Source organism: Thalia democratica, chromosome 9, assembly GCF_965202585.1.
Source record: "Thalia democratica chromosome 9, ktThaDemo2.hap1.1, whole genome shotgun sequence".
NCBI classification, from domain to species: Eukaryota; Metazoa; Chordata; class Thaliacea; order Salpida; family Salpidae; genus Thalia; species Thalia democratica.
Genome location: NC_139173.1, coordinates 9,099,778 through 9,112,280, shown reverse-complemented (window position 1 = coordinate 9,112,280; position 12,503 = coordinate 9,099,778). Strand labels below are relative to the sequence as shown.

Below are 12,503 nucleotides of genomic sequence, written 5' to 3'. Positions count from 1 at the left end.
TTCTATCCATGTGATAAACTTTTTTGTATTATCCAAATTTCACTAGTTACTATGTAAAAATTGTTTAAAATCCAGGTTTTTTTTTTCAGTGATTTATGTTCAAATTCTAGATTTTTCTTTCAAAATTTCTCAAACTCAACTTTATTTAAGCTAAATTTAATTTTAGGAATCCAGGATAGTGGCCAACTTTAGTCTATAAATTTGGCAGAATTTTAAATAGTCAAATTTGTGTTAAATTGTTGAAAATATTAATTTCATTGTGAACATTAAATATACTTTTTACTATTACAAATAAAATTTCAGAAAAAAATGCAAAAATTTATAAGTATTTGTATTTTATTTGTTGATTATTTAACAATGTAATAGTTTAAGTATTTAAGTATAGTGCATAACTTTTTAGCATATGCAATGTAGCCTAATTAAGTAATGATAGACTTATTATGTTACACTATGCATATATAGGATTTAAATTTGCAAAGTGTACCTTAGTCTCCAAATATAATATTACATAGATAATTATTTAATGAAAAATACCAACATCTTAAAAAACTATATCTTAACAGACGTAACTATCTAATTAAAGAAAATTTTACAATGGAGTTTTCTCGTTTACCTACCACCGTTACACCTACAAACTACGATGTCACATTGAAACCTTCATTCGAAACTTTTACTTTTGAAGGACACCAATCAGTTGACTTAAATGTAAGTTTTAGTAAAACTTTTATGCTGACAGTAATTATACTCATTAACCACCAAGTTTAATTTGTAAATGAAAAAACATGTTTTTGTATTTTGCTTTATTTGTTGCTTTAGAATTTAAAATTATGGTTAAGAATTTTATAATTTTAATTAAGTAATAAACACCTAAACATACTTTTAGCTATTAACATATAACTATTAATAATAAAACCACGCAACATTATAGACCATACCGATAAAAAGTATAATCAAAAACGGATTAAAGACTAAATTTTTTTTTAAACAGGTCAATGAAGCCACGAATGAAATCAAAATGAACAGCAAAGAATTAGAAATCAAAGAGTGCAGCCCTCAACATTCAGGAGCTACTTTCGTTCCAACTCAGGTGAATCTCAACAAAGATGATGAGACTTGCACCCTTGTTTTCGAAGATGTTATTCCTGTGGGTCCTGCAGTCCTCAGCATGAGTTTCAAAGGAATTCACAACGATGAAATGGCCGGGTTCTACCGCACCAAAGTCACAAACAAGGACGGTGTTGAATATTACAACCTGATCACTCAGTTCGAGGCAACCGACGCCAGACGATGCCTTCCTTGCTGGGACGAGCCTGCATTAAAAGCAACTTTTGATGCTACATTAATTGTACCAAAAGACCTCGTCGCCTTGTCAAACATGAATGTCATCAGCGAAGAAGTTCTTGAAGATCAAGTAACAAAGAAGGTCGTCTTCGCAAAGTCAAAGAAGATGTCAACTTACCTGCTGGCTTTTGTAGTAGGAGCATTCGACTACGTTCAAGGCAAGACTAATGACGGCGTCGAAGTCAAAGTTTACACTCCACCAGGAAAATCAAATCAAGGAAATTACCCTTTGGAAGTCACTATCAAATCAGTGGAGTACTTTACAGAGTTCTTTTCCTGCCCATACCCAATGAACAAACTCGATTTGATTGCTATCACCGACTTTGCTTGCAGCGCCATGGAAAACTGGGGACTGATCACTTACAGAGAGTCAGCTCTTCTCGTAGACGAAAAAGAATCTTCCGTAGCGCAGAAATGTTGGGTAACAATCGTTGTTTGCCATGAAGTGTCTCACCAGTGGTTTGGCAACCTGGTCACCATGGAATGGTGGACTCACTTGTGGCTCAACGAAGGGTTTGCAACTTTTATGATGTACGATGCAGGACACATTTGTGACCATGACTTAAAAGTTTGGGAGCAGTACGTTAATGATGTCACAATAAAGGCATTAGATGCTGACAGCCTAGAAAACAGTCACGCTATTGAAATTCCAGTCAATCATCCAGGTGAAATTGGGGAAATCTTCGATGCTATTTCTTACCAAAAAGGAAGTAATATCATAGGAATGATTCACTCTTGGATCGGATCAGATAAGTTCAAAGAAGGCATGAAGGCGTATTTTAAAAAGCATGCATACTCCAACACACAAACAGAAGATTTGTGGAAATGTTTTGAAGATGCTAGCGGCAAGCCAGTTGAGCAGGTTATGTCAACTTGGACCAAACAAATGGGATACCCTGTTATTGATGTGTCTATTGCCAGCCAAAACGACAACTCTGTAACACTTAATTTGTCCCAGAAAAAGTTTTCTATTTCCTCTTCTGATGAAAGTGACAGTTTGTGGCAAGTGCCAATCACAATATCCACATCAACCTCTGATGAACATCAATCTTTTATCTTTTCATCAAAGTCAGATCAGATCACAGTAGAAGGTGTCGGTGCAAACGACTGGTTTAAAATCAACCCAAGGTTCATTGGCTTCTACAGAGTGAACTACAGCCAAGATATTTTGTCCAAACTAATTACTGTAGTTGAAAACGGACAACTTGACTGCTTTGATCGTCTCAACATAGTCAGTGACGTCCATGCAATGGCTACAACTGGTCAAACTTCGTTTGCCACATATCTTGAGTTGCTAAAAGTTTTCAAGGGCGAAAAGGAATATCCAGTGTGGAAAGATATAATCAAAAGCCTTAGCGCAATGACTAAGCTTATGTGGAATGACGATGAAGCTTCAAACAAGTTTTCCCAATTCAAAAAAGATCTCTTCAGTAGCGTTATGGCCCATGTTGGAATGGAAGCTAAACAAGATGAATCTCATTTGGATGCCAGCTTGAGAGCGCTTCTCATCAAAGCTTCAAACGACGACCAAGTCAACCAAAAGTGCACAGAAATCATGAACAACTTCTTTAAGAACTCAACACCAATCAGTCCCGAAATTCGTGCTTCCGTCTACGAAGTTTACACGTCAAAAGGAGGTCTTGAGGCTTTCAACAAGATGGTAGAGCTCCACAAGAAAGTTGATTCCATGGAAGAGAAGAGTGAAATCGAAGCAGCTCTCAGGTGCGTACAGGGTTTGGAATGTCTCAAACTTGTTCAAAAATACATGATGTCAAGCCACGTTCGTGACAACGAAAAATACAAGATCTTGTATGGCATGGCAACAGGATCCAAGCTTGGTAGAGATGAATCTTGGAAATTTGTCAAGGAACATTGGGATGTATTTTACAACAAGTTCAAGGGAAGTCCTCACTTAGGCAAGATCGTTGAAGCTTCTACTCCTAACTTTGCCACCGAAGAAATGCTAAAAGAAGTTAAAGAATTTTTGACTGACAAAGTTAAAAAGACTTGTGAGAGAAAATTCAAGCAATGTGTAGAGCAGATCGGGCTCAAAATTCAGTTGTGGAAGCAAAATGGCCAATCCTTGAAGGATTATTTCAACTAAAATTTAATTATTAGCTTTTATAGGACTTTTTCAATGCATTATTTTATCATACATATGTCGTTTAGAATAAATATATAGAAAAATAAAATTAGTTTTTGCTGTGTTTTAAACTTTTAGGTATCAAATTTTTAATATATTAATTTTTCAATTGTTAGTTTTTGAGTTTTAATATATTATAGATAAGCTGTTTATGTAAACCCTCAACAAAGGGACGAAATCAATAAGTTCAGGGCCACAAACATTGTAATGACTGACAAAATCCATATCTTATTCAATGTTTTTCACACTAGACTCGTGGGTAAATATTAAAATCTTACATAAACTTCGTATAATAACCAAACTAAAAGCTCCAACATACATTAAACTAGTTTGATATGTAAGATGTAAGTTTTTTAACATGAAGTTTTGTTAAAAATATTTTTTGTTTAATTAGAAAAGAAAACAAAAATTAAAACTACTTATAATTATTAAAAATACTATCATGGACCAGCGATTTTTAACCTGAGGTAAACTTACTCCTGGGGTTAATTCACTTATGTTAGGGGGTAAGTTTTCTTTATTACAATTATGTAAGTTAATGATTATACCAATTTATAAGTTAGCATTTAACTGTAAATGTTTTGAAGTCGAACAAACTCTCTAAATATTACGATTTCTTATATTTTCGAAGCTGAAAGTTCAAAAAATCTAGTTTTTATCTTAAAATTTAACACTATTTTGTAGATTGAGGGTAAATTATGTAATAAAATTTAAAAAAAGTGTAAACCACGTAAAAACCGTTGTTTTGGAATATTTCTGAAAAACAAACTAGTTTTAAATATGTTGACATTTGACAACAAATACTTAAAATGAAATGAAACCTTACTAAACCTTACAAAATGCTTACCAAATTGAATACTTTTTTCAAGAATCTGCACTAAAAATGTTTATAAAGTAAAAAACTTAATTTAGCTTTTGATTAATTGGTTGTCCTTACTGTTTTGAAATTGTAACTTACGTCTTTTACAGGTACTTTTGATTTGGTATTAAATGTAAAAGAAAATATAGTTCAACATTTCAAAAGTGTTTATTGTTTTAATCATATAGTTTATTTTTATTAAATGTAAACGTTTCAAAAATTTATTAATTGGCTATAGTGCATTGAATTTTTTCTGTTTTAAAAAAAGAAAAAGTATTTTTTAATTTAAATGTCAATATTGTTGTAACTTACTAAAACTAGTTTTCGAACAATGAATACTTAAAACTAAATAACCACCTTATGTTTTGAAAGTTTTGTGTAAAATAATTTCCTCTAAAACCAACCCAACATGTATACTTGCAAGTTTTGGTATAATTACAGTGGTGAGTATGTTCTGATGATAGTATTATTAACTACAGTTTAGAGTTCAACACTATAGAATACTATTAAACAGTGCCATACTAAAAGACAAACCATGTGTGTATTTTTAAGTTTGAGATATCAGCAAAATTAAATCTACCTTCTTTAAACAAAAGTTAAGACTTTCAGTTCATAATCAACATATAATTTAGTTGTAGCAGTGATTAGCTTTTTTCTTTAATTATTTACAAGTTTTTAAACAAAGTTTAAACTGATATACAAACTCAAGTTACTTGTTTTTTCAGAAAGTATGGCACCAATGCTGGAATTTCAACATATCTTTTTGGTTACAACCACAATATTTATCAAAGTACAACACATTTTTAGAGAGATTGCGTCTCTAATCTATTGTCTAGGATGTTCTCAGGGTTGCCACTTCACCTGGAAAAACCTGGAATTTTGAACAAAAATCACTATAAAAACCTGGAATTTTAACAATTTTCACATGTTCAGTAGTGAATCAAAAAATCTATCATATAAATAAAAACTTTTGGACATCATCAAAATTATTTTATCAAAAAACATGTTTAAAGTAGCTTTCCAGTATCTTTTCAATGTTTTTATACTATTTAACACAGTTTGTTACGTTAAAGTTAACTTTAAACTAAAAATAGACCCAATAATGTGTACTTTTCAAAACCTGGAAAAATGTTTAAAAAATTAAGTGGCAACCCTGTGTTCTATTGTAGCCAAGTACTTTGATATTTTATTACCTGTTTTGTTTTAAGATTTTACTTTTATTGACTTTGAAAAGTGTATTCTAATTATTTAAATATTTTTCAAAAGATTTGAAAAAGCTCAGGATGACCTAGGACTGTTTAACGTCACTCAGGGTAGCATTTTGTTTAAAAGAGTGGAAACCCTATTTTATACTGTGAAAATTAATTTCAGTGTATCTTTTTTTGTATTTGAAATGAGTAAAATATATTATTTAACTGGAACATTTTTATGTTTTTTAAGAAATTCAAAACAGTTGTGTACACTTTACTTAAATTGCCAGATGTGCACACACATGTTTATGATAAAAGCTCAAAATATAATAGTGTAAACTATGTTTTTAGTGTACTGTTATCACTTTTATAAGAATCAAGCAATTTTTTATAGGTATAATTAACACTTTTTTGTTATTTTAGAGTGTTTTTTTGTAATGTAAAGTATTATAAAATAGAGTATTATACTTCGCAGGGTTGCAACAAAGTCAAGAAAGTCAGTAAAAACAAAAAAGCTAGGAGTAGATGGTGGTTTTCGAAAAAAAAGTAAGAAAGTTTGATATAAACATGTTCTTAATAAGAAAGTTTATCATCACATAAAAATAATTTTTTCAATGTTTTTGTTATTTTCTAAAAATCTAAAGAACTGCAAAAGAACTATTGTTCTAACTTTTATAAAAAAAGTTTGAAGCCTAACACAATTTCAAGTATTTGGTTTTTGAATAGGTTTTAAATAAGAATTTGATTTAGAAAATACAGAATACATTTTTCAGCTTGATCTGTGGCAACTCTGACTTGGCTTTAAAAAATGTTTTAAGAATGAATAGTTTTTATTTTTGAAATAAAAACTCTTGCTTAGGTTTTATAGTGAACACAAGATGATAGACACAAAATTGTTTATGAGTATTGTTTCAAGCTTATAACTATATAAGTTTGCAGCTAGCACTTATAATTTTATTTAAAATGAAGAAAAACATACTGTTCCCTTACAGATTTTAAAATTGTTAAGAAATAAAACCTAATTATATTAAAACTTCCATTTTAAATCCAAAATGCATCTTGTTGCTTTTTATAAATAGAGATGTACTATTTTTTAACTAATCTTTACTAGTTATACATACTATTTCAAATTAACAGAAACATACTGTTACTTTACAGATTTGAAATTGTTAATAACTATTTTGTTAAATCTATTGAAAAAAACTTAAAAACACTAAAATTTAATTAGTAAATCCAAAGTGTTTATTTAGTGCTTGGTATTTTTAAGGTTAAAAAGTGTATTGCTTTTTAAATCAACTGTTTATTTTAAACCTCAGCTAGCAAAATATAAAAATAGTATTTATAAGTTTATTTAAAGTAAAGTAAAATTTATACCTTTGTGGTATTTTACAGAACATTTTAAATTTATTAAAACTACATATGAATAACACATTAGGCCAACATTAGTGCATTTTAATTTCTCATGTTGAGCAAAGTAAATTTTGTAAAAATTGTTTTAGTGTTATAGTGTAATTAAACTTGGTAAAAAAGAGGTAGCTTGTTAGTAATAGAAGCAATTATGATTAAATTATGTTTTTATCAGTCTATTTTTATTGTAATTACAATTTTTAGTTAAGTTTTATTTAATTAAACTATTAATTTTTGATTAGTAGTTTATTGACTGTTTTTTAAGTTTTTAATAAATACAGGGTTGCCACACACTCAGGGAATTTTCAAACTGTAGAAAATCTCAGGGAAACTCAGGGAATTTTGGCATTTTTCTTTTAACTCAGGGAAACTCAGGGAAGTTTTGATTTTTTCTCTAAATTTCAGGGAAGTTTTTGAAAATCTCAGGGAAATTTTTTTCTAGATCTAGAATGAGGTTTAGTTAATCCAGTTTCAATATTTTGTTCAAAAGTAGTAATTTTTATTATTTAAGTGGTTATTTAGAATTTTTTTAGCCTTGCGGCTAGCTCTTCAATATTCTTAGTATTAACATTGTAGTTTTTTAAAGTTTTAAATTTATATTTACTTAAGTAAAATCAAACAGTTTAGAGAAATGAAAGTTGTTGTTAACTATTCATTGAAAAGTTCTAATAAACTTTTTATTTTTAGTTACTTATATTTTTTTAGCTATTTCTTTAAACTTTCTTTTTGCAGGTTTTTTTACAATAATGTTATTTTAAGTTTTATTTACTGCATTCAGAACAGTTGCTAGGAAAGAAATACAAGTCATAATGAAGTTATTATGTATGCATTTAAGTGAGTTCTTCATGTGAAATTATTATTATAGTATGATTAAATTTTGTCAATTAAAATGTCAAACAAATTAAACTTTATTCTTTTATGTAGAAAGTTAACTAACAAGTTTACAAAAAGTTGTGCAAAAATTTAGTTTTTAATTTTTAATTGGTTTAAGCCTTTTAAGATTGAGTTTTTGAAAACAGTTTTTTTCATAAATTTAATGCAGAAGCATACACATACAACCTTCCTTTTATTATTAAAGAAGAAAAATGAGAATGAGGTATTAATAATTTGTGTTAGAAGAGAAATTTTTTTTTTAAGATTTGAAAAATACTCAGGGAAGTTTAAGGTTACTCAGGGAAATTTTTGGTCACTCAGGGAAGATTTTTTGGCACAAAGAGTGGCAACCCTGTAAATAGTTTTTTTCATATTTATTTAGCTTTGAGAAATAAATTAGTTGAATTTCGAAAAAAAAACTGCTCAAACAAATTTGTTAAATGTAAAAAGTGTTGTTATTGCAATAAAATAGTATTATAACTCATACAAACGTCTTTATTTGCATTCATTTTTTTATAAAGTGACTAGTAAATCATTTGTTTAATGAATTTTGAGTTTTTATCTAAAATTATAAACGTCTATGTTTTTTGCTTTGTTTGTATTATAACTTCTGTTACAAATCTATAATAAAGTTATTTTAAAGAGATTAAAATTCAGTAACTTTAAAATTTAGGCTATCAAAAAGTTTGAAGCTGTGTTAGCTATTTTTTAACAAAAAAAATACCACTTGTACCTTTGTGGTAAGCAAAGTTATTTGAATTTAGTTAAAACTTTAATACGTATAATTGTTAAAATATTCAAATAATTCAAATTAGTTTGTTTTACCTAAGCTTGTACTTTTTTATTTATTTGTTATTTTTTATAAGTTGTTTGTTTTGACTGCAACAGCTTTATGTAACAGCTACAACTGTACTTTTTTAATGGAATATTAATTATATATTATTCTTATAGGTTTTCAATTCTGGTGGTATACAACTGCGGTCTGATGTTGTGAAAAGGAAAGAAGAAATTCAGTACCATCTCAAATTTTATATAACTTTCTCGCATTAAATAAATTGTGTTGTGATATAAATTGTTTTATATTCAAAATAAAATTGTAAGCCCCTGGTCTAAAAGTTCAAAAGGCAACTTTTTTTTGAGCCTCTAAATATTTGTTAAGTGCGGAAGTTTGATTATATCCTTTAATAAAATGGTTTTAAAAACCTTGTTTTATACTTAAAATGAAGAAAGTTTATTATCTCCGTACTGCCTGCCTCGACACAGTCAGTAATGTGCTAATCTGTATCCACTTGCCAAACATTTAGTATTATTATATTTAATAATTTATGGCAACGTGGGAAGTTAAGAGCTATTGGTTTTTGAAAGGAATCCATCATTTAAATTATTCAAAATTGATTTTAATTAGGTACTTAATACTCAATTCAAATTTTACAATGATTTTTAATTAAGTTAAAATTTTAATTGATATACTTTCTAGCTGTTTGCACAAAAACCAGTAAAAAAATCTAGTATAATGTTATTTAGGTTTTGAAAATTAACTTCATTGTACACGTTTTTAGTTTCTATCAAATCTTTTTGTACTCAGTTACTAAACCTTTGAGAATAGTTGCGTTTACTTATATGTTTATATAAAGTACCTTACTAGCTTTAATAAAGAAGATTAAAGGATGTTTTTAAACATTGCTGAGATAAAGTCTTGAATAACATTTTTCAAAAATATTTTAGGCTAAATAATACAGTTGAAAAAAAGGAACATTTAGTGTTACTCACACAATTTATTTCTAGTACAAACGTGATTGTTGAAACTACTATTTAGTGAGAACTAAGTTCAGCTTCTATTTTCAGTATTAAAGTTTATGTTAACTAGACAAAGCTTACGTTTCAAACGTTCGATATAATGGTACACAGTTTCTTGCTTATGACAAGCTTGATTGATAAAGTTTAATGTAGAGCCTATTCTACTTTGAAAGTGTTGAGTTTTAATTTTTATCTTTTTATAAACTATTTATAACTTGTACAAATTATTGTCATGTTAAATACAAAACCCAAGGATAGAACATTTTATAATAATTCACTGTACATAGGACTCTACATAAGTAAAGTAACAGGTTACGGCAGCCTTTCATAAGTAACGGGCCAAATTCGCTAGAAAAAGTTGCTCGCGGAATATAGAAAAGGCCTTACATGGGCTACAGTTGTTTAAAATAGTTGTATTATCATTATTTTAACTGTACAGGACAAGTACCAGTTGTATTTTAAGAGCCTAAAGGTAAAAACAAACATATACGTGAAGTTAAGCTTAATATAAGGAAAAGTTTTGCCAAGATTCAAACTCACTTCGTTTGGGTTTGCAGTCAATCTAAAACTAACAAAAGACAATGACTACTGTTTTAGAAAGTGTGTACTTATTTATGAAGCTTATTAATACTAGAGAGAAAATAACCAAAAAGGTTTTAATAACTTATTCATAAAAAGTTTATGCTTAGTTGAATATAAACCTTTGTTTTTGAAGGTTAGCTTTTAATGAACGTGAAATAACTGTAATTTTTTAAACTTGTGTAAGCTTTTAAACATTTTTTTTATGGTTAAAGTTTTAGTAATTTTAACATAAGAAATTATTCATACTCAGACGGAATTTCTATTTAAAGATCTCATTTCCTTGAAGAATAAAGCAATAAAAGTTAACAGCTTTTCATAGTTTTTACTTATTCCTCAGCGAGCTATTACTAATTCCTATACAGGTTTTCTTAATTCTAGAGTTAGTTGTTATTTATACCTTAAAAATATTCTTTTAACCGTGTTAAAACAAAATTCAAACTATAAAAAGCGCATAGAAGTTTATCCATTATTAGGCTTTAATCTAGTTAAATGTTAAATATTTTTAAAAATTACAACAAAAAGCATATAAAATAGGTTTTAAAATTAATTTTAAGAGAATTTTTTAGAATAAAATTAAGTTGAACTATAAAAACAGAAAACGAGTAATATTTTGAATAATAAATGAATGAATATAACTTTTTTTGACCTATTATTACATAGATATGCCGAAATGATTTATAGTCTAAATGTAAACTAAATGAATTTTCCAGTATTTTCATTTTTGTTACTTAATATAAATAACTTCATGTAAATACGAACCATGTTTTTTTACACACAAGGTAAAAAAAAATATCTAATCTTAAGAAATTACTTAAAAAGGCTTTATAATATATGTAGTTACACTTGTTGACTTCACAAAAATTAAATGTGTGAGGTTCAAAAGCTCTAACTTCTAGAAAAATCTTTAAAGTTTAGGTGTAGTCAACCTGCCCCTTTTTTAACGCAGCGCAAAATTAGATTTTTTTAAATAGTTTTTAAAATCTTATAATTTAAATTTTAATTTGAAAAAAATTAACCGCTAGGTGTCGCAAATCCATTAGATTGCACCATTTTGGCTTTAGACAAAAATTATTTTAAAAATTTACGGGATTTTTCACCACACGGTGTCGCTGTTCTGGGTTAGCCTAAAATTTTTTAAATAAGTTAAAGCAAAAAAGTCCTCTGAATTCGCCGTGGGTTATGAAACCCTAAGTTCTCTCATAATACTATGCCCAATAGTTCTGTCTCGAGTTATGAGGTCACCACACCACAAACCACAAACGTTCACTTACGCGCAGGCGAATATAAAAAGACTGTTTTCACTTGTGTAGATGATTAAATAAAGTTAGATTTAGAGTAAACTTAGCATAGATAAAGTTCCAGGTTATGTAGTTATATTTTTTGTTAGATTTATGTTTTAGAAGTGTATGAATGTTAAGTCAAGTGAACAGTCATTTTGTTTAAGTTGTTATATTGCACAAACTTAGTATTATAAAAGTTTTTTTTTTAATTTTCTCTTTTTTTCCTTCCTACATTTTTTAAATTAAAAAGTAAATATAGATTTAAATAAATTTATTGAATAGTAATACTAAATTTAGTTGCCACATTTTATATATATTTTTTTTTAATGTTGATTTTAAATTTTAATAATTTTTTATACCCTTCCCCTTTTTCAAAAAACTAAAAAGAGAAATATTTGAAAAAAAACTAGAACAATACTTTAGTTGAGTTTTTATTCTTAGTATTTTTAAATTTAGAAATGGGTATTATTTTGCAATTTTTAAAGTGACCACTGGTTTTTTAAATTTGTTTCCAGGTTTTAAAAACTTGTTTGAGGCTTTATGAAAATACTTATTTTTGAGTTTAATTTTAGTTAAAAGTTATGTTTAAAGTAAAAATATCATTTTGCAATTATCAGGGTGACCACTGGCTTTTGGAAAATTATCTCCAGGTTTTTAAAACTTCTTTGAGGCTTTATGAAAATATTTATTTTTGGGTCTATTTTTAGTTAAAAGTTATGTTTAAAGTAAAAATATCATTTTGCAATTATCAGGGTGACCACTGGTTTTTTGCAAGTTATCTCCAGGTTTTTAAAACTTCTTCCAGGTTTAATGAAAAAACTTGTTTTGTGTCTATTTTTAGTTAAAAGTTATGTTTAAAGTAAAAATATAATTTTGCAATTATCAGGGTGACCACTGGTTTTTTGCAAGTTATCTCCAGGTTTTTAAAACTTCTTCCAGGTTTAATGAAAAAACTTGTTTTGGGTCTATTTTTAGTTAAAAGTTATGTTTAAAGTAAAAACATCATTTTGCAATTATCAGGGTGACCACTG

The 12,503-nt window shown here is 28.1% G+C and overlaps 1 protein-coding gene across 1 annotated transcript; it reads left to right on the top strand.

The window, feature by feature from the left end:
- The first annotated feature begins 594 nt into the window (after positions 1-594).
- On the top strand, positions 595-3,445 carry LOC145844769 (puromycin-sensitive aminopeptidase-like). The gene is made up of 2 exons (XM_082952191.1): positions 595-705; positions 989-3,445. Exons 1-2 carry the CDS (start codon positions 595-597, stop codon positions 3,443-3,445), a joined length of 2,568 nt encoding a protein of 855 aa, XP_082808317.1.
- Positions 3,446-12,503: the final 9,058 nt, after the last annotated feature.

Coding starts and splice junctions, on each gene's coding strand:
- LOC145844769 (XM_082952191.1), top strand. CDS start 595: ATGGAGTTTTCTCGTTTACCTACCACCGTTACACCTACAAACTACGAT. Junction 706..988: donor ACCAATCAGTTGACTTAAAT/GTAAGTTTTAGT, acceptor TTTTTTAAACAG/GTCAATGAAGCCACGAATGA.